The following is a 21816-nucleotide window of genomic DNA, read 5'->3' on the forward strand; positions in this document are numbered from 1 at the left end:
AGCAGAGCTTTTCCGTATTTTACATGACCAATAGAGTTGCTGGTGTGACAAGGAGTGGGGTCACAAACCTAGCAAGTGCATAATGACGAACTGGCTGCCTGCCCCTTGTAAAGATCGGCAGCAGAGCTTTTCCGTATTTTACATGACCAATAGAGTTGCTGGTGTGACAAGGAGTGGGGTCACAAACCTAGCAAGTGCATAATGACTGTATTTTTAGTTAGGGATAAGGTAAGAAGAGAAGTCGTCCCTGGGTGGGCTTGAACCACCAACCTTTCGGTTAACAGCCGAACGCGCTAACCAATTGCGCCACAGAGACATGTTCTAACAAGATTACGAGAGTGAATTTAATCACAGATAAGGCTCATCAAGGCTCTGGTAGGTGGAGTCATGAAGAACTGGCTGCCTGCCCCTTGTAAAGATCGGCAGGAGAGCTTTTCCGTTTTTTACATGACCAACAGAGTTGCTGGTGTGACAAGGGCCGGGGTCACAAACCTAGCAAGTGCATAATGACTGTATTTTTAGTTAGGGATAAGGTAAGAAGAGAATTCGTCCCTGGGTGGGCTTGAACCACCAACCTTTCGGTTAACAGCCGAACGCGCTATCCAATTGCGCCACAGAGACATGTTCTAACAAGATTACGAGAGTGAATTTAATCACAGATAAGGCTCATCAAGGCTCTGGTAGGTGGAGTCATGAAGAACTGGCTGCCTGCCCCTTGTAAAGATCGGCAGGAGAGCTTTTCCGTTTTTCACATGACCAACAGAGTTGCTGGTGTGACAAGGGGTGGGGTCACAAACCTAGCAAGTGCATAATGACTGTATTTTTAGTTAGGGATAAGGTAAGAAGAGAAATCGTCCCTGGGTGGGCTTGAACCACCAACCTTTCGGTTAACAGCCGAACGCGCTAAACAATTGCGCCACAGAGACAGATATAAACTTACTTATTGCCCATACAGTCTGTCACTGACCCCCTAAATGTCACCTGTGATCGGACAGAGGAGGATATAATATTCAGGCTTAAAACGTGGAGTAAATTACCCCAATTCAAGTCTAATCTGAATGTTGGGGTTTACAGACGATCGGCTGACACAACACGAGCAGTACGGAGGCATTTTCAGTTGTTTTCTGTTGTCCTCTGTTGTATGGAGGATGATACGTGACTTAAGTGTAAATAAATAATTTTAAGTGTGAACATTGCAAACAGCATTGAAAGGCAGATGAAGAAGGATCTGGATCGTTACACTCCTGTGACCGCCTTTCTCATTAGCATCCGGAAACAGACATAGATAAATAAATAAATGTGGAAATATATTTAAGACATTTATTCATACATTTCTGTATTTATTTATTTCCTTATTTATGTATACATTTATTTATTTATACTTAAGTCATGCATGGTCCTGCAAACTGTTGTTTCATCTACGTTTGTAGATTTTCCTTCATTTGTATTTGGTAAATATGTTAATATACCTATTCTGGGCCTATACTTCCACCTAGTCTCTGTGGCGCAATTGGTTAGCGCGTTCGGCTGTTAACCGAAAGGTTGGTGGTTCAAGCCCACCCAGGGACGACATGATTTTTTCTTTTCTTCCTTGTGAAATATACTTATAAAACATTGCACACTATATCCTAACCTCATCCACGACAGAATTTATATGAATTACTTTGCCAAAGCTTCAGAGATTGTCATTGAGAAGGGAGAAGAGCTGGTGTCCACATATGAAACACTTAACAGCCATTTGTTTATATAATCTCTCTGCATCTGTAGAGTGAGGTGAAGTGAGATTTGTGGGGGAAAGTGAAGATTGAGTGTTTTTAACAAACAGCTAAACTAAAACAAATAATCAACCAAACACTTAGAGCAGGAAGAGAAACGTCTGAAACAGCCACTGTTCAAACAACAGGAACCGTGTTGGGCGGGTGGAGATCGGCCACTCTGTCTGCTTCCTTGCCAAATAAATGAACATCTTATTGTGTTTTTAATACGCAAAAAAAAAAAAAAAAACATATCGTCCCTGGGTGGGCTTGAACCACCAACCTTTCGGTTAACAGCCGAACGCGCTAACCAATTGCGCCACAGAGACAAGGATATCCCCCGTGTGTGAAAACAGAGGCTTTATCTGTGTGGGGGGAGGGATATGCACAGACACATACTTTGTCTGTAGGGGGAGCTGAAGGGGGGGGGGGCTACAATGGTTTCAAAAAAGTAGTTGCCTGACCCGTGGGAGGCAGCTGGACGCATGGAACAGACCCCTCCCATTGGACTGGGGTCTGTCCTTCGAGGTCTGAGGAGCAGATATCTATATGGAGTGCAGCTTGAAGAAGAATAAGTCTCACTACTCCTTCATTTTCCTGACTCAGCACAGTGCCGCTGTTCCCCCTAGCGTTAGTCCCTGTGCCGATACGCTCCCTTTTTATATTTCCGTATGTGGCTCCATGTTATCTGTCCATGATCCTGCTAAACAACAGACAGACAAGCTAGCTAAAAAATATATATTGCCTTACTACATATCAAATATTTAGCTGCTTTTTAAATATAAAGGAAATCCCCGCCATCATCAAATACATCACAAAAGAGAAAAGATTGTGCGCCCAACGTGGGGCTCGAACCCACGACCCTGAGATTAAGAGTCTCATGCTCTACCGACTGAGCTAGCCGGGCTGGGACACGTTAACTGCAAGTGCCTTCATAACAGTACTACAGTGTAGTTACAGTATGACAAACGTTGAGTGTTTAAAAATACCACATTTACCATATTTTCTGTCTTAGATTGGATATCTGGTGTATTATAGGCAGCAAGGGAGATTTAAGTTATTTGAGCTTTTGTATAATTAGGCTGAGTTTTGATTTAAATAACAATAGACTGGATTTCCTTCCTGCAGCTGTGAAGCCGAATTCACACATGACCTGTGGGTAATTAAGAATTAGCTATGGAGTATAACAGCTTGGAGATGCTAACATCAGCTAGCTTAGCCACTTCCTGTGGACATTTGAGCTTGAAACACAGTTAAAGTGACACTTTCGAGTTGAAAGCGAATGCAGTATGGAGGCATGTTGTGTTACTGTTGTTATGTTGCGTTTGAAGAATTGCGCACCAGTAGCTTCAATTGTATTGCATTAAGCTGCAACAAAGTTGACCCCTTATGACTCCACCCCTCCATCGGCAAAGTGGTGAGTAGATGAAGTGAATTTTCATTTTTGGGTGAACTATCCTTTAAACTGTGTTGATCACGTGACGTTGACACGTTAAAGAAGTCAGCTTTACGACAAAAGCAGTTAAAACATGAGTCAAATAAGCGAATGTCTCATGATACTAAAGTAAAAACACAGTGGTAACAGTATAAGAAAGTTTTACTTACTGTGTACTTTACTTTCATCTGCCCCAAACACCGAGGTCCTGCCTTAAAAGGAAAGAAACACAGCAGATAATAGAAAATAATTAAGTGACACCAGAAACCATTTAATTCAAATATCTCCATCTTGTTTATAAAGTATAAACAAAGAGAAAGTTTATCCAGACTTCAATTGATGCTAATGATGATGATGAGGGCCACGCGCCATGTGCTAACCACAACTTAAGCTAGCAAAGTTTAGCTTCTCACTCTTCCTCCATTTTTTGTCAATCTGTCGTTAACGAAACACAATTAACACAAAACACACAAATAAAAGCGTCACAATGAAACTCTGAGTTTTAATTAATCAATTGGTTCGACAGTCGTCACCATTTGACACGTGATCAGTTCCCGTTTGAAGCTAAAGCCGCTCGCTGCGTTAACATTCGCACATTTCAGCTCGTTTCACTCGACACGTGTGTGAGTCCAACACAAAAGTCCTGAAGACACAAACCTGTGTTTTTTGTCCTCGAGACGAATCCTCCACATCAAATCTGACATCAGTATCATCTCACTGCGGAGACGCAACTCGACGTCCAGCGGCTGAATCCTCGCTCCTCCGCCGGGTGGTGCTGCGTCCCACCTCCCCCAGGTGTGCACGGATCTAAAACATGTTACAACACGCGTTTCAACGAGACGAAAACAAACCGTCTTTAAGTTGATGGACACTTTTAGTCTTCAGGAGACATTTGGAGGAAGTTTCATGTCCTAGAAGTGAGACACAAAGAGGATCTACTTTCTTCATCCTGCGTCCAGGAGCCGCAGCGGAGGGAGACCGTGGGCTGCTGGGTAAAACAACTTTATAAACCTTTATTCGAGATCGTCTGTGACGTTGTGCTATAATGTGTTACATTGTGTTGTTTTATGTTACATTGATTTATATTATGTTATATTGTGTGTTATTGTGTTACAATAGTCATATTGGGTTATAATGTCCTATATTGTGTTATATTGCGTGTTTTTAAAACTCCTGCTTTAAATATCTGGGTCACATCGTTAGTGTATAATTATCAGCAAAATTTTGTATCAGGAAATAGACATCGGTAAAAGTAATAAATAAGTAAACATGCAATACAATTTGAGGGGATATGACAATAGAAGAGAAATGATATGAGCAATGCAAACAGGAAATGTATATAGTGTGAGCAGCATAGAATTTGTAGAGTTTGAAATACAGATCCTTTTTTACATGAGAACTTTATTTTTGCTTCATGCATCCATTTGTAAAAGACATTGAACACCGGGGAAGTTTGAAATGGAATTACAGACACGAAAGACAACTGTGGGAACGAGGTGGTCCATGTAGAGTTTATCAGTTAATTTCCTATATAATACAATTAATCATCTGACGATAGAAACACATTACGGAGCCCCCCAGGGGACATGAAAAAACTTTTGCGAGATCTCGAGATAGTTTTGCGAGATCCCGAGAAACTTTTGCGAGATCCCGAGATAGTTTTGCGAGATCCCGAGATAGTTTTGCGAGACCGGTCACGGACCCGCTGCTTCTGTCACGGAGGAGCAGCGGGTCCCGCATCGGGGAGGAGAGAAGAAGAGAAATTCTTGCATTAAAATAATGAATCATGACAGTTTGGATGATTTGAAATGGTCATTTATTATACGAGCGCTGAGGCGGGGGCCCCCGTGAACGGGGCGGCGGGACCTGCTGCTCCTCCGGTACCGCTCTCCAAGTCGTCCTCCATTGCTCCTCTTCTTTCTTCAACGAAACACCGGTCTGGTCCAGAATACTTTGCTTGCGGTACCGGAGGGGCGGGTCCTTGTCACGGACCCGTTGCTGCTGTCACGGAGGAGCAGCAGGTCCCGCCGCACCGGTCACGGTGGACAGCAGCAGCGGGTCGTATAATAAATTACCATTAAATGGTGTAATAAATTACCATTTCAAATCATCCAAACTGTCATGATTCATTATTTTAATGCAAGAATTTCTCTTCTTCTCTCCTCCCCGATGCGGGAAAAGTTCTTTTTTTTTTCATGTCCCCTGGGGGGTTCCGTAACACATAACAACCTTGTGACAAAATAAGGAAGTAGTTGAGGGAGTGTCAAAGTGAGCTGCTGGTGCCTGGTGTAACTACACCACAGCACACACACAAACACACAGAGAGAGAGAGAGAGGATGTCCGAGAAGAAATACAACCCGCGCGACACCACACTAGAGTTAGTCAGCAGAAAGGACGACTTGGACCCATTTTGTAAGATTTATTCCCTTTCTCACAAGAGTGGCTAGTGTTTGAAGTTAAGGATGCAGATGATAAAACTGTTGTTTTCCCTTTGTTGGTAAGTTCAGTTGTCTGTCTATTTTTCTTCGAACATTGGATTGTAAGATTCCTCTTTTTCGAATGACTTCCTCTCGTACACTTCAGCTTCGGAAGACGGTGATCTCCGAGCAGTGATGTCCTGTGGACACGCTGTGTCCCCCGAGTCTCTTACACTGTGGTGCCGCAGTCAACTGGATCAGGTACATCCCTGAAACTAGTTTTTTCTTTCTAGGCTTTGTTTAAATCTATGTGTTTGCAAATTAAACGAGAAACACAGCCTGTGTCACTGGCTCATGCTATCATCCGCAGCATGTGTGTTGTTCAGAGGTAGAAGACATACCCAGATCCTTTAATTCATTAAATCAACACCACAATGTAAAAATGACCCGGCCTAGTTCGAGTTCAGCTTTGTAAAACCCACATAACAAACAACCTGTACTTACTTTCACTTTTAGACAAATCAAAAGTGAAAGTCTGTCACCATTATTATGTGAATGATTATAACTACATGCAGAGTAGATGTTCAAGCAGATGTTCTATGATCGCTAAGCAATTTAATTTAGGTACTTTTGTCACAGCACCTCCTCAGCTCGGGCTCGCTGGGTGATGTCGTTGGGCTGCTGGACCCATGTCTGTGGCTCGCTTCTGGTGGTCGTGACGGTGTTTGTTTACGGTTAGCAGCAGCCGCCTGACTGATCTCCCCACGGACAGGGGAGCGTTGACAGTGCGTGTCTCGTGTCGCAATGAGTGTCTTCAACTAGAAAAGCTGTTGTTTTGTTTCGGTAATTGACGGTGGCGTGTAAACTAGGTGGCGTTGCCAGCCAGCGTCGGCGGCAGCGGGCAGACGGCTGCTCGGTGGCGGGTTGGACCCCGGCTGTACCCGGGCGGCTCACTGCGAGGCTGGCGGTGCTCCCGCTGACTTCACTCACCTCCTCCACCTCCCGGAGAGGACCCAGGCCTCCCCGGGTCTGCAGCCGCCTGGTGCCCGCTGCCCCCCGGCCTCACGTGCCGGACACACCAGGGAGGGGGCGCTCATAACGGGGCTCGTGTCCACGGGTGATCGCAGTGTGTGAGTGTGGAGGTGCCAGCTCCCGACGGGAGACACTGCTCCCCCGGTAGATGCCAAAAATAAACCCGGAGACTGTGCGAGCTACACGGCCGGGCTGGAGCCCCACACCGAGGCCCTGCGCCCCTCCAGCCCGCCGGGCCGCAGCCTGTCCCCGGCACTTGCTCGGTGCTGAAGCCGGAGGAGTGAGGCTCCGGGCGGCTGCAGCTGCTGCCCACACCGGCACCAGAGGAGGGAGGGAGTGGCTGGTGAGAGCAGCAACCACGGGGACAGGAGGCACCGAAGCCCCTGTAATAAACACAGAGAGACCGCCTAAAAATACCCCGGAACCCAGCGGGTCCTCGGCGGCCGCTGCTACTGCTGCACAACCCGGCGTCACTGCGCCCACAGCCCGCCGAGTTGCACGGAGCGTTCACACTGGACCGATCTAATCTGATGCAACCGGGAAGATTTCTCTTTTTCTGGGTTTAAATAAATGAAATGTTAGTGTGTTAGCAGTGTTAGCCTCCAGAGCTGTAGCCCCTCCAGGCCTCCACGATCCGTGTCTGTGTGCCTGTGTGCGTGTGTGTTCACTCAGAATATATGCCCTGTATGAATATATATACACATACAATTATATAGTGTATACACACATATCTAATGCATGTATTTAAATAATGTACATCTTTATCAGAAGGTGTAGTAAAACTGGATGTGTGTGTGTGTGTGTGTGTGTGTGTGAGTGAGTGTGTCGGGGGCGGGGCTGTGAGAGGGGGGCGAAGCGGTGAGATGGGGGGGCGGGGCACTCAGAACAGGTCAATCTGAGGAAGGCTGTTTTAGACAGGACAAAAAGGTGCTGCTTTAAATGATCCTTGTGGTATTTTGACCAAAAAATGTTACAGACATTTCATTAAGACCCCAAGGAGCCATACCAACTGTGGTAAAATGGGCATAATATGTCCCCTTTAAATGACAAAAACTATTTTTGAGATATATTCATTTTTAGATGTCCATCTTCATGTACAGTCTATGGGGCTTTCAAAGGGTCTTGGGGACAAACTTTTAACTGGTCTTTAATTGTTGTTTCAGGGGATTTATAAGTTCAGATGTCCTGCAGTTGGAGAGGGAACCAAACCGTGCAATAAGCAGTGGTCGTATAAAGAAGTTCGCAGAGTGGCCGTTCTGTCCGTGTCGGAGATGAGGCACTTTGAAGAGACCATGGCTCGTCTGGCGGCTGCAGACTTCTGTGACATTCAGCTCGTGAGTGCTCCAGGGATTTGGTTCTTTTTGTGATTCAGATAATAAAAACACATTCAAGTGCACTGATCTCTTTGTTTGCTGGGATTTTTCACTGTTTTTCATATCAGTGCCCACAGTGCAATACGAATGTGGTGAGAAAGGACCTCTCCAACCTGTGTGTCCAGTGCACCATATGCACAGCTGATAAGAAGACGACATACCAATTCTGCTGGCAGTGTCGGAGGAAGTGGAACGGTTGGGACCCTCGGTCGGACCGCTGCAACAACGACGGCTGTGCCAACAAGGACCTGCAGCTTCTGCAGACATGTCCCACCATCAGTCTGCCTGACGTGGAGGGTGCCACCAGCTGCCCGTCAGTCAGGGCCTGCCCGACATGTGGCATGAGGGTGCAGCACAACCAACAACACTGCAAAAACATTCACTGCCCCCGATGCCAAGTGCCATTCTGCTTCCTCTGCCTGAAACTAAAGAGTGAATGTAACCAGACCAGTTCACCGTACAAAATCTGTGTGGGTGGTGTGGCCCCCAGACAGACCTCTATCCCAGTGTGGCACAGGAAATAAAAACAATATAAAAAGGTCTGTCTCTACCTAAAGTGGCACTCTCTTAAACGTTTAGGTGATCTGTTAAATGAAATAATCATGATGTGATGTGTTTTACTTAAAGTGTTTGATTTGTGGTTTCCTTCTCTACCCTACAATGGGCCTTTACCTTTGTATTTAAATACTTTATATTTTTACATCGGGAGCGGATAATGTGATTATAAAAGCATTTAAACAGCAGTTTGTACAATCATCTTCAAAACACTGCAGCCTCTTATTCCTTTGCTTTGTGATATTTTACCACATCATAAGATATAGAGAGATCTACTAGTATTAAGTGGTCAAATTAAATTTGTTATTCAAATGAACTGTGTGTGTGTGAATTCATTTTAATTTATTTATAAACACGTCCCTTAAATAGCAGCACAGAACAAATAAAGTAACTACTCCAGACTCAGTAACAGTGTTAATGGTCAGCGGTTTGTTAAGGGTCACTGTGATCGTCTGGAACAGAGCGAACCCTGTTCTTGCAGGAGCGACACTTCCTGTAAGACACAGCCAGAGCAGCCAGGAGACACAGAGCGGCCGTGAAGCCGAGTGCCGAGGCCACACTGAGCTCTGTGTGAGGCCTGAGGCTCCACCCGCCGCCGCCCTGGGCTGGGTTCATCATCCCGTCAGGGTCACTGAACAAAAACACAACAACGTAAAGTTCTCCTGAGTTACATTGTTGTAAGACGAGGGGAAGCCATATTTTTTAAATCATACTTGCCTTGTGTTGGAAGGAGGAAATCCACCAACATCATCTGAGGGAGGAGTGATATCCGGGTAAAGGCACAACCTCCTGTCGGGGCAGAACACTAAACCCTGGTATCCATTTATCTGAGGATTTAAAAAGACGAAGAAGTTAATGTTGACAGCATCTCTTCACAAAGTCTTGTCATTTACAGCACACTAAAGTCACATGTTGGGATTCATTACCTGAATTGCGCCCCCTGGGGGACAGTCCACCCAGTCAGAGCCAGACACCTGGATTTGGTATCTGTTCGGTCCAGTACATCTGTGTCTGTAACATCGGCCCTCCACTGAGCCGCTTGACACAAGGAGCTGCGTCTGCTTGTGGAAAAGAGAAGGAGGAAAATAATGTGAAACTAAGAGACAAGTTTTAAAAAGGCAGGTGACAAGGATTCACACACACACACAAACACACACACCTGTCTGGTCAGGTTGGAGGAGAAGCAACGGCTGCCACGGCCCCAAATCTCCCCGCTCCAGTCGAGCTCAGGGGTCGGCCTGGTGTTTTCCTTTTTCCAGCATTCACCCTGCATGAGAAGACAAAGAGTGACAATTAAAATTAAAAAGACTCAGATTACAAATAAAGACATAAAATACAGAAGGTACTGCTTTACAGGATTGGAGAGGTACAAGACCTAAGCATAGCTGTAAAGAATGCACATTTAAGTCAAAGCAAGATAAGATAAATAAATTAAAAACACCATAATCACACTTGAGAATAATAATTGCATATTAAAATCTGTTGTGTTGAAAAAATATATAACTTACTAAATTCTTTAGAGGTTTAAATACTCTACACCCCTCCAGGTATGGATCAGTCTGACACTCGCCCTTGTGGAGGTGAAGAAAATGACACCCAAGTCCACTGAGAGGGGAAACATAATACAAAACATTATTTCTGGAAATATAATCAGCCAATTCAAATAAACACAATACCAGTGTTCCCCTTAAAGGCACAAGTTGGTTTGGAGAAAACAAAGTTTGAATGAACCTGCCGGTGCAGAAAAAGGATGAAGAGTTGTGTTGGCAGGTTGACAGGGAACCGAACGAGGCTCCTTCACCTACAAAACACACATTTATATTAAATGATGTAGTTTATTGTCCATCAAACAGTATTGGGGCGTAGAAATACGCCCATTTTAATTATCCAGACATCAATTGTGGTTCCTTTGTAAACTCTGGTTTTATTTAACATCATATTAGTGATCCTTCAGATTATCCTCACCCCCCCTCCTCTTCTCTTACCGTCACCCCAGACCAGACTCTGTGCCCGGCTCAGCTCCACCCTGTACCAGCCTGTGTCCTGCAGAGCAGCTAGAGTGACCGGGTCGATCCGGACCGTGGCCGGGTCCTCCAGCTCCGCAGCCATGATGGACCCTCGCAGGACCCGGGCCTCCCAGTGAGAGGACGCTCTGCCTGGTGCATCCTGAAGGAAGGAGTCAGAAGTTTGAAACAGGCGGCGGGTACATTCATGGAATCTGAATGGAGCGTGAGCAGCTGCAGCACCAGGTTCTCCAGCGGGCCTCCCAGCTCCGGGTCAGAGGACGTCAGGTGCGTCTGCAGGGCTGAGAGGACGGACGAGGTGTAGATCCTCATCTGACCTGATCCATCAGAGTGAACCACTTTCCCCCGAGGTGAACACCCAGAGCCCAGCCCTCCACGAAGACAAACACAAACACATTTCTGATCAATGAAACTGATCCTGAATGAGTGTTTTATTTATTTTTTTAAATAGTGACATAAAGAAAAAACATCTGAAAAAGGTTGAAAAACCTTGAGATGAGGACGAACAGTCTTTCCAGGTGTGGTAGAGATCTCTAGAGAAGCCCAACGCGTGGAACAGCTCGTGAATCACAGTCTGGAAAAAAACACACTCGTTATGATCCTTCCATCTCATCCTACTGGAGAAAAACATTTTTTAATAAACATTTAGAGTTATCAATATGATAGATCCTACCTGTACTGTAGCCTGGTGGTTGTAGGCAGCTTCTGAGAGTCTGTCCCTGCAGATGACCACCACCCCGGCCACAGGTCGACCCTGGGCGTCCGTCTGACAGTGGACAGCGTACGCCAACACACTGGGCTGAAGAAGAGACATAAACAGGATTTCAGGAGTACTCGACTTCTTTAAGGTATTCTTTATTTCTCTTCCATAGTAAATAACTGAGTGATAATGACCATATTTGCTTTGGTAGGAACTGATATTTGATGAAATGTCTCCAGTGACAGACAGAACTATATTTTATGTATCATATATTATTTTTTAGAAAACAGCTTTTCCAGAGACACTTAAACTTACTGAACATTCAAAGAAAGAGTCACACATGTGGTTTGAGGGCAAAAAGACATAAGCATTGATTGTTTTGTGGTAATTGTTTACTAATTATCACATCTTATAGTAACTTTCTTCAGAAAAGTGCATCCTGAATACATTTGACTATGGATTGAAAACCTTTGTTTGTGTTTTCTGTGAGTCTTCACCTCTGCCCGACACTTGTCAGTGGACTGTGTGTGGAGGTAAAGCAGGAAGTCAGTGTTTGGGAGTCCGGCACCTTCAGGTCTGAGGACAGCCCTGAGCGGTGAGTCAGGCTCCGGGTAAATATCACATCCAGACAGGTGCTGATCTGGGATCTGTGTAGAACATGGGGGGGAGGGGGGCATGCTTATTATTGGCATGAAGGTGTCTCTCACTAACAAGGAACAGAGACCTAACAGGTACTTGCTGTTTTTGTCTTCTCCAGTTAAACAAAGGACAACATATAAATTATTCAGACTTACTGTCACGTCCAGACACGTCTCGTTCCTGTAGTTGTCGTTGGCTCGACCGCACCTGAAGAAAAACATCCGTAAACTTTAAATCAGGTTTCATGACAAACCTCCTCCTTTTATAGTTGTGATTATTATGTAGGTCTATTGGGTTAATAAGGAAGTGGTTCTTTAAAGGAAAAATGTGTGAGGCTGAGGCTTTTCTGTGTAGAGTCTGTATGAGTCCCCCCCCTCATTGCAGTCATAATAACACACACAAACACACACAAAAAAAAACACACCTGTTGTAGTTGCTTGTTCTTGAATTGCTCCAGACGAACTTGCAGTATTTGTTGACGTCTCTGCTGAGCAGCAAAGGACCCACAACCCTGTTTACTATGAGAAGAGCATTAGCTGGTTTATTATACTCTGTGTGTGTGTGTGTGTGTGTGTGTGTGTGTGTGTGTGTGTGTGTGTGTTGTTTTCTTACCTGACAGTAAAGACGACACCACCCTCACAGCCTCCTCCACTGCTCCCTCCAGTCTCCCCTTCTCTGCCTCTGATAGGTGGTCGCTCTCTCTCGGAATCCAGGTGTGGATCCTGATTGGCTGTGGCGAGGCAGGAGGGGATGGGGTCATCTCTCCCAGGCTGCTCCTCTGGTGCCGCGGCCCAGTCGGGGCTGTGGGCTCATCGGGGGAGCTGTGGGGGAGGATCCTAGCAGCTCTGACCACTCGGACCTGAGCCTGGACCTCATCAAAGATGCACTTCTGCAGAGCTCCAGGCGGCTCAGCCACCAGCATGACCACCAACGTCCCCACCCAGAGCCTCAGGGCCGGAGGGGAGCTCATAATGGGATATGGCTGGGACCTATTTACAGGTCACAGTGAGGACAACGTTTCACGGTTTGTCTCCGGACGTCTCATGAGCAGCAGCAGCACACAGGGTGTTTACTCTAGGCTGTAGTGGATCCCATCAAACCAATTTATTAATTTAGCATAGTGACACTTTAATGACATCTCCAGCAGCCTATAGAAAGAAGAGCTGTCTATATCAAAATAAAGTTACAAGATGCCACAAACACATTAAACTTCTATAATTCATTCATATCGATGTAACATTGTCTTTTTTCATGATTTAAAAAAAAAAAATAAGAAATACATAACTGAAATCTAATAGTACATATGATCAAATCTGCTTTTGTGATATTGGTACATTTATATTTCTCTATTTTAGGCTAAAACATAATGTAAAGTAGTAATTTTTTTCAGTTAATTTCACCACCAGAATTATATTCCCAGCAATGTGGGAATAAAAAAACACAGCGGGTACTTTGACCCATGACCCCGGTGTTTTGTCGATAATACAAAGTTAATTAAAATGAATTCCAAGTTGAAATAATGTAAAGTGTCCTTAGATTTAACTCAATACTTCAAGTTTCTGCACCAGTCATGACTCTGCATTTAGCTTGTAGCTTTCCATAGTTTAAACATGAGTCTATTTAACTCAGTATATTAAAAAATATATTTCTCCCCCATGATTTTTCCAATGAGAAAAATGGAGTTGTATTGTTTCTGATTTCTAAAGTAATAAGAAATTTTGCTTCCACAATCCCTGTCCTTTGACATCAATGAATTTAAAAGCAGCCATCGTGATTACCTTGTAGCCGAACTGAATGTCTGTCACTCCTGCCGTTCACTTCTAATCCTGAGTCCTGATCTCAGCTTCTGTTTTCTTCCCAGGACAAAACTCTGAGGAGCTCATCCAGGAGTCTGAGTGAGGACGTTTGAATACAATACACAAAGCAACAACTCTCTCACCTGTTGTCTCCTCTGTGTCGGCCGCGCCTCTTCACTGACCAACAAACAAACACAGCACACCGAAACTAAAAGTGCAAATCGTTTAATCTCAGCCACAGTTTTACTTATATACAGTGAAGTTGACCCTAATAAAATCATAAAATCACTTTCGCTCTTATTTTATCTAAATTTTAAACTTCTACGTCAACACCAATACATTCATCAAAGCAACAGAAAAAACTAAATTAAACTCAAGAGGAAAGGAAAAATCAGAAGCAACTTGCTGAAATTAAAAACACTGTAAAATGTACAACAATACAAATGGCACACCACAATTCATCTGTGTCAAAATGTGACAGGATGCGACCCTTTCCCCTCAGGGGCTGAAGATTCAAGTTGAGGTTGACTTTGTGGTTGCGGGGGCCCTGTTCATCACGAAGGGGCCCCTCAGCTTCCTGTGCACACGACACACATACACACACACACACACACACTAAAATCAGGCACCAAAGAGATTGTCTTTTGACATATTTGCTTTTTTGTATATTACATACATTCGCTTAGAAAGTGTACACGTGTGAGTGTGTGTGTGTGTGTGTGAGTGTCGCCATGATTGTGCACAAAAACTACGGGGTCCTGAAAAGTTATTGCCGGCTTGCAGAGTAGTCATGCATTGATTTTAATCGTGAAGTCACTGATTGTGTCGATGCGTGCTGTTGTGTCAGGAAAACGTGCCTCTTTGTGTTTTCGTGTTTTTGTGTGTCACCGGGAATCGTCTAAATCACCTCGAGCCATCTACAGGAAACTCCTCAAAAAGGCACTTAAATAGGGGAAATCTTTTGTTTTTCTATTATAACATCGGATATAACATGAGACTGGATGCGAGTGGCAGAAGTATGTGGGGATGGACCACATCTACAAACATACTCCACTGTCTACGCGAGACATAAATTCATTCACACAGCTGCAACCATACAAAACACAACAATTTTTCCATCATAAAAACTCTCATCATTCAGTGTGACAGTCGCCTGCCTCAGTTTGTGGATAGGGAAGATTCTTCTGTGCAAAAACTTTACCTTCAATGTGCAGCCCGGCGTAAAATTAAGTGGACAACCGATCCTGACTCACGCTCACTCCCCGACACACATCAGCCATGCTCTTCGTCTAAAACTTATACACTTAAAAAAAAAAACTCAAAGCAAATTGAAAAAGGCACCAGGCTTGCACAGTGAGGGTGCGTCTCGCTGGGGGCCACCTCCTGTGCTTCAGTTCAAACGAATGTGGAAAGACTCAGTTATTAGTGCGTAAAAAGGAGACAGAGAAGGGGGGTGAGTCCCCGGGCGAGGGAGGAAGCCGTTCAGGTGAGCATGGGCACGTCATCCTCTGAAGTGGTGTCATCGGAGAGAGGGATGAGCAGCACCTCGTCATCCGAGGAGGAGGAGGAGGAGAAGGAGGGGGAGGCGGAGAGGGGCATGGAGTTGGTGGAGGAGGACGAGGGCGACGCCCGGAAGAGGGAGATACTCAGGCCCAGCGTGTGGAAGATGGAGGCAAGAGAGGGGCTGCTCGGGGGCACGGCGACCGGGGGAGTGAACGAGATGGACGGGGGCGGGGCTGGGGGAGCGTACGGAGGGGGAGGGGGGGAGGCCACGGGCGGCGGGGGCAGCGACAGCAGAAGAGGCGGCACGTCGTCGTCGTCCTGATGCTGCTGCAGCTCGGCCTGAGCCAACAAGCCGAGCTTCTGAGGCACCGGCTGGTTCAGCGCCTCCACGGCCAACGAGGCGCTGGTGGGAGTGGAGAGCGCCGGCTCCTGGCCAGAGGGGGCGGCGTCTGCCTGCTGCTGGCCGGAGCCGGACGTCTGGGTCGGCCTGGAGGGAGGTCTGGGGATCAGACCCCAGCGCCTCATGCGGCGGACGGCCCGGCGGACGAAGCGGGGCCTGCGTCTGCGGTGCGGGGAGTTGGCAGCGTCCTGGCGGAGGAGCTGGAGGATTCCCCTCAGAGAAAGAGACGAGGTCTGACAAAGAGGAAGAGAAACAGAATTAGAAAATGTGTACAACCCTCCCAATTTCTTTAAGTTGTATTAAAACAATCCCAAGACACTGATCCAAGTTTAAAGAGCGAGTTTGAATCTGGGGCTGACCCATCAGACATCATATGCTTTGTTAATCCCTCATCTAAATCACCCCGACTGTCGTCATTGGCTAATAATAAAGCACCTTAATGTGAGCTCGCGCAGCAACAGCACATTCCTTCTATCTCAACACTCCATTACTCTCCATCAGGAGGCTGTGGCCTGAAGGAAGTCAGCTGCTGGTGTGGAGCACATGACTTAAAGACTGATGACACAGGAGCTGCTGCAGATGACAGGGGACCTAGTGTCGCTGGACAGCTGAAGAATGTGCAACTCAGCAGCGAGGCCTCTTCCCCCATGAATGAGTCGGTTATCACTCCTCTTCATCCGGTCGCGTTCTCACACCGACTCCTTTCTTTCAAACTTCAGAGCATTAAATGAATCTGTTATGGTCCTCTGAAGCTCGGGGGTTTGATTTCCAGTGTTTTCACGTTACAGTCAGGTGCTTTAAATTTCACTGCCAAACAAATAGGCCTGTGTGAGAATGGAAAACTGGACTCTGAAGTCTGCATTGCAGCATAAGACTGATGTTGGTTATTAAGTCGTGCAAAATCTTGTATGGACCCAAACACTAGGATGACCCTCCTTTTCTTAGGAATGTTCTCAGAAGGTTACAAACAACCCATAATGCAACAGACACTGTGGTAGCCTGTGAAACAAAGGTCAACTCATCCTGTAAACATCTACATGCTCTTGTGAAGCTCTTGTCTCTCACCTCATTGGGGTTCTCCGTGGGGAAGTCCTCCACTGGCGGGATGATGCCCTGGGCGATCAGCTGACCGTAGGACGGGGGAGCCTGCTGTTGGATTAGTTCTGCTTCCTGGCGGCTGATTGGAGCAAACAGGCTGCAGGATAAAAACACACATTAGGACACATTCACACACACACGACACTGGTTTCTGATGTGAGGGTTTTCCAGCGATTCATCCACAGTATAAACTTCTTTATCGTATATTCATCTACTGTGCTATAGCTAATTCTGAAAGTAAATCACCCTGAATAACGGCTACAATCCTTAAACCACACATTGTTTGTTTTTAAACGCTGTACACATTTGAGAAGTGTAAATTTCGGAAGAGAACACAACATGACCGTCTTTGGCTGAGACAACAACCTGGTAGTTTGTGTGTGTCTTTCTGAGACGCATGCTGTCTGTGTTGTGGGAGGTTCTGAAGCGTTTCAGAGGGGCTGTTTGGTGTCTTTTGGAAACTACCGAATCCATAAGTTATGAAAACAAAGTTCGCCTCTTGTGAGTCACTATCTCAGAGAGAGTCAGAGCTACAACACATATGGAACTGAGCAGAAACTGCGGGATGAGCAGTATTAAAAGCGATAAATGCACAGAAAACAATGAAGTTACCTGTACTCCCTGGTCCTGAGCGAGTACAGTTTACAGGTGCAGCCCATGGCGATCACAAGCAGGAGCCCGCACACCAGGCTGCCGACCGTGGCCGCGGTGATGACCTTGCGCGGCAGGATGACGGTGCAGTTGAGCTCGTCCGTGCCGTCCTTGCAGTCCACCTGGCCGTCACAGCGCCAGCTCTCGAACACGCACCTGTACACAGGACAATGGGCCACTTGTGTGTTAGAGCATGCAGGGAGAACACGAGTGAGAGATTCAGCTTCGTCCTGTTTGAAAGTGTTTGACTACGGGGGCAACAAAATCGTACACAATACACAAACCAAATTCATGTTCAATACTTCAGGCAAATGCAGTCAAGCTTTCACATGACTGTGTATTTTCACACTCCCTTTGACTAACACACTAGACACACCTCACCTCGATAAAAAAGTTAGTGGTCAAAGTCCTGAATAAACTTTGACCATTAACTTTTAGGTTCTCCTTATCAGAGTGATTAGAATTTAACATTCAATTTCAATAGCTCACCGGTGACTTAAAAACTTAAAATCTGGTGAAACAAGCAGTTGAATATGATTGAAAATCTCCAGATTAACTAATGTATGGACCATGAGGTGAAGTTAATGGATTAAAAAACATGTCCAAGATAAAGACGGAACTTTAATCTTTATCACGCGCTTCATGAGAGAGAACTGAAACTCAATTAGACGCCGTCCTCTCCACAGCAAAGACAGAACTGAATTTCAGTCTGAAAGTCTCCAGAGGAACAGACACACACTGACCTGTCACTGTCACAGTGAAAGGTCCCCGGCTGGCACACGGTGCAGTCCCTCTCGTCGCTGCCGTCAGCACAGTACAGCTGGTAGTTGCACCTCTCCGTGGCCGGGTAACACACTGGCCGGCCAGCAAAGTGGCTGGATGCCACCATCCTCTGTCCCACCACTCCACACGCAAACTGGTTGGGACTGCAGCCTCGGCATCCCTCCTCGTCCTTCCCCGTCTCGGAGCAGTCCCATCTCCCATCACAGCGCTGCTCCTGGGTGAAGCAGCCACCTGACACCCCCCCACACCGACCCTCCCATGGGGGGCAGTAGCTCCCGACGTGGAACGTGGCGTTAAACCCGCTCCCCTCTGAGCCAGAGAGCGTCTCATACACCAACGACAGGACGCCAGTGTGGGACTCGGCTTGGATTGTTTTGTAATTGGAGGCGCTGGTGATCTGTCAACATGCAGGGAAGGAACATTGTGTTACAATGAGGAATGATTTATAAAGGCTTCTTTAGAGAGGATAAGAAAAATGTCTGAATCAAACAAACTCACATGTTTAATAACATCTCCTTCGCCTTGCGCTCTGTTGTAGATGGTGAGTCTGTCCCTGGACCCCAGGAGAAGCTGCTGCAGATCCAATCTGAGGGGCCGGGAATCCTGAGGGTCCAGAGTCCAGACACACAACAGAGCAGTACCCCGATTGGCCGGGGGGGAGAATGTCCCATAAAAGGTCTGTAGGAGCCCTCCGCAGGGCCACAAAATGGGACTTGGCGTCACAGCGGGCTCCTTATGGGTCGGAGGCTGATCTCGATTCACCTGGGCCTCCTCCTCCCCCCACAGATCAGAGTCAGCGTATCTCTCCTCTGACCTTTCTGAGCTCTGACTCTTATCCAAAAGAAGTTTCTCAAAATCCCTGTCATGGTTTCTCTCTGTATTCATTTCCTTTTTAGTTTCTACTTCCAGTGTGCTGCCCTGCTTTGAGGGGGCTGGAGTTCCCTCGTCTCCATCGCAGCCCTGTTCATCTGAACCGAGACCCGGACCTTCACCGAGACACTCCACCTGGCCGTTACAGCGCCAGGAGAGGGGAAGGCAACGGCCCCCAAGGCATTCAAAAGATGTCAGAGGACATTCACCAGTGTCTGAATGTGTAGAAAAAGAAGGGGATTACACAGATTATGACCGTTTGATAAGAAAAATTTGAAGTTGCAGCTGAACGTGTACAGATACTAGATTCTACATAAGAAAACATGTCACCATACCTCTGGCATAGTTCAAGAGAAACGATGACACAGGGAACAAATGCGGGAGGAAGTGGTGCATCACTGTAATATTTCCCCCTGGGAACTCAATTGGCTGCGGCAGCTTGGATCCACAAACGACAACCGGCTCACCGCCAGCGGAGGATTTAATAGACACCCACTCCTTTCTACATCGTGCTGAAAACTGGGAAAAGCTAAAAAAAAATAAGAAAAAAGATTTGAAATGAGAGAAAAGGGGGATTAGCTATGGAAGGTAAATCAGGAAACATATAACCCAACTTAAAGCTGAAGATGGGAATAACAATAAAGGGAGTACAGTGGGGCCTATGGCAGAAAATGATGTCAACTCTTGAGCCATCTCAGCATCTGTACCTGAGAACGATGGGTTCTCCTTCCCGACCGTTGATGATCCAGCAGTCATAGATGGAGCCGAAGCGATACGACCAACTGTGGTACGCAGAACTCATAATCTGTCCCACTTTGTCGTCAAACACTTGAAGGGAACGCCCACATCGAGCTGAGGAAACAGGACAAAGGAGAAAAGATCCAACCTTCGCTTCAATACATCACTTCTGCTTCTCTAAACACTGATTACGCAAATAAATGTTTGTCAAGAAGTAAAGGAAGTAATGCTAAAAAGGGTCTCAGATACAATTAAACAGACCAATAGCAGAAGAGTGGAATAAAACAGGGGACTGTCTCTAAAAGTCTGATCTCCTCTATTCATAGGTTACAAGAACGTATGAAACAAGAATGTGACATTGGAGAATCTTCTCATGACAGCCACAGACATGACATGAGATTAAGTGCTGAGTCAACGTTTCCTTACTGGAGCAGAGGGCAGGATCGAATCGACTGCAGGCTGCAGAACGAAAAAACACAACAGGTCAGACCAGTTTGAAAATCATGTGTGACACAGATCATAACAGCGATATACCATGAAAAGTGCAAACATAACAAAGACTGATAAAGAGGTAAAGCCGGCAGCTAAGACAGAAACATACAGATGTTGTGAATGTGTAACCACTCACCTGCTATGGTGAAAACCAGGAGGGCTTTGACTTTATAAGTCTCTGTCATTGTGATAACGCTTCTCCTCTTAAAAGGTTGGAAATCATATACATAAAAAAAAAATAAAAGAAGACTTTAAAAGGGTAAAAAAATAAAAGGTCACAGAAGCCCCATCTCGCGGGAGGGGTGGGGGGGGGTGGTGGTTCAGGAAGACTTTACCTGTGAAGAGGAAGAGGAGGAGATGAATGAGAAAGTGTTTGACGTGGCTGTCTGTCGAAACTGAAACTGTTGAACTTTCACCACGATAACTTTTTATAACTACGTCACTCCCATGAATAAATGAGTCAGCACACATGTACATCGTATTGGATAATACCAGTTTTCAAAATCTGCTTTTAATTTGATAGTCAAAATTGTGACTTTTAACAATTAACCAATCAATAGAACACTTGAGGTCGGGTGTATTTAAAAGGCTCATTCTAGGGTAAAGAAAAAAGTTTATTATGTCATATTCAATGTCGGCCAATAGATCCATTTCACCTAAATCTTAAACTGGACCCTTATGAGAATAATTGTGAATATGAGCTATACAAATACAATCTGATTAATTGATTAACAGCAAATTAAGCCGCGAAAACGATTTCAAAATACAATACATTCAATACAATCTCGTTATATAAAAGGGGGACAGATATATTAATAGCTTGTTCTGATCTCTAACACAATGGACACACACACACGCATACACAAACACACTTCCTTGCCATAAGCTTCTCAACAATGACGCCGGGCTCGCCACCATTTCCGAGTTAAAAACAAACTGTTCCTAAAGACTTTTCTGTCCTTCTCTAATGAACGTGAAACCATTAAAACGCGGAGGTTCGGCTTGCGCTGTTGTCACCACGGGGAAACAAGCACCAGGTTGTGGGTTCGGTTTGTGTCGCGAGCCGCTTCGCCTCCCTTGGAAGAGATTTAACAGTTAGCTTCGGGAGCTAACAGCTAGCCTCGCCTTCCTCTGCTCTCTCCCCTCCTCCGCTTCCTCGCTTCCTCAAGGCGGCGACACACCGAAAAAGAGGCTCGAATCATCAACACTTTGTATTTTAGCGGATCAATAAATGGCTTCTTTCGGGTGGGAAGCGGTGACGTGTTAAGAAAAGGCCCGGAGAAGAAGAGGAGTACGTTACCATGTCAGTCGGCCTCGCTTGTTGACAACTCCCGAGCCACTTCCGGGTGTTTGAGCTCATGACAGGAGGGGCGGGGCTTGTGATGTCATGAGTGTTCTTCTCTTTCATTCATAAAAGAACAAAATGTGATTTTTTTTCTTCATTCACAATCACAAAATCTTAAATTAAAATAAATAATATTTAAAATTAGAGCTTTGATGGTTTTTTATACAAGCTGGTTTTAATGTGTGACAGGAGATGGAAAGGTGAAATGTT

The 21816-nt window shown here is 45.7% G+C and overlaps 3 protein-coding genes and 6 non-coding genes across 11 annotated transcripts; 2 read left to right on the forward strand and 7 right to left on the reverse strand.

The window, feature by feature from the left end:
- Positions 1-242: 242 nt before the first annotated feature.
- trnan-guu (transfer RNA asparagine (anticodon GUU)) lies at positions 243-316 on the reverse strand. Its single transcript has one exon. It is a non-coding gene; the product is annotated as a tRNA-Asn (tRNA).
- A 231-nt stretch (positions 317-547) lies between these two features.
- Positions 548-621, reverse strand: trnan-guu (transfer RNA asparagine (anticodon GUU)). Its single transcript has one exon. It is a non-coding gene; the product is annotated as a tRNA-Asn (tRNA).
- Positions 622-852: 231 nt separating this feature from the next.
- On the reverse strand, positions 853-926 carry trnan-guu (transfer RNA asparagine (anticodon GUU)). The gene has a single exon. It is a non-coding gene; the product is annotated as a tRNA-Asn (tRNA).
- A 569-nt stretch (positions 927-1495) lies between these two features.
- On the forward strand, positions 1496-1569 carry trnan-guu (transfer RNA asparagine (anticodon GUU)). The gene has a single exon. It is a non-coding gene; the product is annotated as a tRNA-Asn (tRNA).
- Positions 1570-2009: 440 nt separating this feature from the next.
- Positions 2010-2083, reverse strand: trnan-guu (transfer RNA asparagine (anticodon GUU)). Its single transcript has one exon. It is a non-coding gene; the product is annotated as a tRNA-Asn (tRNA).
- A 505-nt stretch (positions 2084-2588) lies between these two features.
- On the reverse strand, positions 2589-2661 carry trnak-cuu (transfer RNA lysine (anticodon CUU)). Its single transcript has one exon. It is a non-coding gene; the product is annotated as a tRNA-Lys (tRNA).
- A 2660-nt stretch (positions 2662-5321) lies between these two features.
- Positions 5322-8883, forward strand: LOC133949739 (E3 ubiquitin-protein ligase RNF19A-like). 3 transcript variants are annotated; one of them, XM_062383719.1, is made up of 4 exons: positions 5322-5602; positions 5774-5868; positions 7803-7973; positions 8081-8883. In XM_062383719.1, exons 1-4 carry the CDS (start codon positions 5527-5529, stop codon positions 8534-8536), a joined length of 798 nt encoding a protein of 265 aa, XP_062239703.1. In that variant the 5' UTR covers positions 5322-5526; the 3' UTR covers positions 8537-8883. The 3 variants fall into 3 exon arrangements, with proteins under 3 accessions (XP_062239703.1, XP_062239704.1, XP_062239702.1); XM_062383720.1 differs by having other exon boundaries at positions 5328-5687; XM_062383718.1 differs by lacking the exons at positions 5322-5602; positions 5774-5868 and adding an exon at positions 6416-6982.
- Positions 8878-12911, reverse strand: LOC133949718 (ciliated left-right organizer metallopeptidase). Its single transcript, XM_062383684.1, has 14 exons — positions 12543-12911; positions 12355-12448; positions 12086-12137; positions 11789-11938; positions 11265-11390; positions 11081-11165; positions 10814-10962; positions 10553-10733; positions 10299-10368; positions 10076-10172; positions 9727-9834; positions 9494-9625; positions 9285-9394; positions 8878-9198 (listed from the first exon to the last, which is right to left on the reverse strand). The coding sequence occupies exons 1-14, from the start codon at positions 12898-12900 to the stop codon at positions 9000-9002; spliced, it is 1911 nt and encodes a 636-aa protein (XP_062239668.1). The 5' UTR covers positions 12901-12911; the 3' UTR covers positions 8878-8999.
- A 1024-nt stretch (positions 12912-13935) lies between these two features.
- Positions 13936-21582, reverse strand: lrp10 (low density lipoprotein receptor-related protein 10). The gene is made up of 10 exons (XM_062383672.1): positions 21562-21582; positions 20398-20596; positions 20196-20228; positions 19739-19883; positions 19367-19560; positions 18660-19246; positions 18122-18558; positions 17340-17534; positions 16695-16824; positions 13936-15862 (listed from the first exon to the last, which is right to left on the reverse strand). Exons 2-10 carry the CDS (start codon positions 20444-20446, stop codon positions 15209-15211), a joined length of 2424 nt encoding a protein of 807 aa, XP_062239656.1. The 5' UTR covers positions 20447-20596; positions 21562-21582; the 3' UTR covers positions 13936-15208.
- Between the last annotated feature and the right edge of the window lie 234 nt (positions 21583-21816).

The sequence above is a fragment of the Platichthys flesus genome, chromosome 24, assembly GCF_949316205.1.
Source record: "Platichthys flesus chromosome 24, fPlaFle2.1, whole genome shotgun sequence".
In the NCBI taxonomy this organism is placed as follows: Eukaryota; Metazoa; Chordata; class Actinopteri; order Pleuronectiformes; family Pleuronectidae; genus Platichthys; species Platichthys flesus.

Excerpts from the sequence above, each read along its gene's own strand:
- LOC133949718 (XM_062383684.1), bottom strand. The coding sequence starts at position 12,900 with ATGAGCTCCCCTCCGGCCCTGAGGCTCTGGGTGGGGACGTTGGTGGTC. Across the intron at positions 12,138-12,354 it reads AGAACAAGCAACTACAACAG|GTGCGGTCGAGCCAACGACA; the intron begins GTGTGTTTTTTT and ends GTTTTTCTTCAG. Across the intron at positions 10,173-10,298 it reads TCCTTTTTCTGCACCGGCAG|TGGACTTGGGTGTCATTTTC; the intron begins GTTCATTCAAAC and ends TTCCCCTCTCAG.
- LOC133949739 (XM_062383718.1), top strand. The coding sequence starts at position 6,788 with ATGCCAAAAATAAACCCGGAGACTGTGCGAGCTACACGGCCGGGCTGG. Across the intron at positions 6,983-7,802 it reads GAGGAGGGAGGGAGTGGCTG|GGGATTTATAAGTTCAGATG; the intron begins GTGAGAGCAGCA and ends TTGTTGTTTCAG. Across the intron at positions 7,974-8,080 it reads ACTTCTGTGACATTCAGCTC|TGCCCACAGTGCAATACGAA; the intron begins GTGAGTGCTCCA and ends TTTTCATATCAG.
- lrp10 (XM_062383672.1), bottom strand. The coding sequence starts at position 20,446 with ATGACAGAGACTTATAAAGTCAAAGCCCTCCTGGTTTTCACCATAGCA. Across the intron at positions 19,884-20,195 it reads CGATCCTGCCCTCTGCTCCA|CTCGATGTGGGCGTTCCCTT; the intron begins GTAAGGAAACGT and ends CTGTTTCCTCAG. Across the intron at positions 18,559-18,659 it reads AAGGAGATGTTATTAAACAT|ATCACCAGCGCCTCCAATTA; the intron begins GTGAGTTTGTTT and ends GCATGTTGACAG.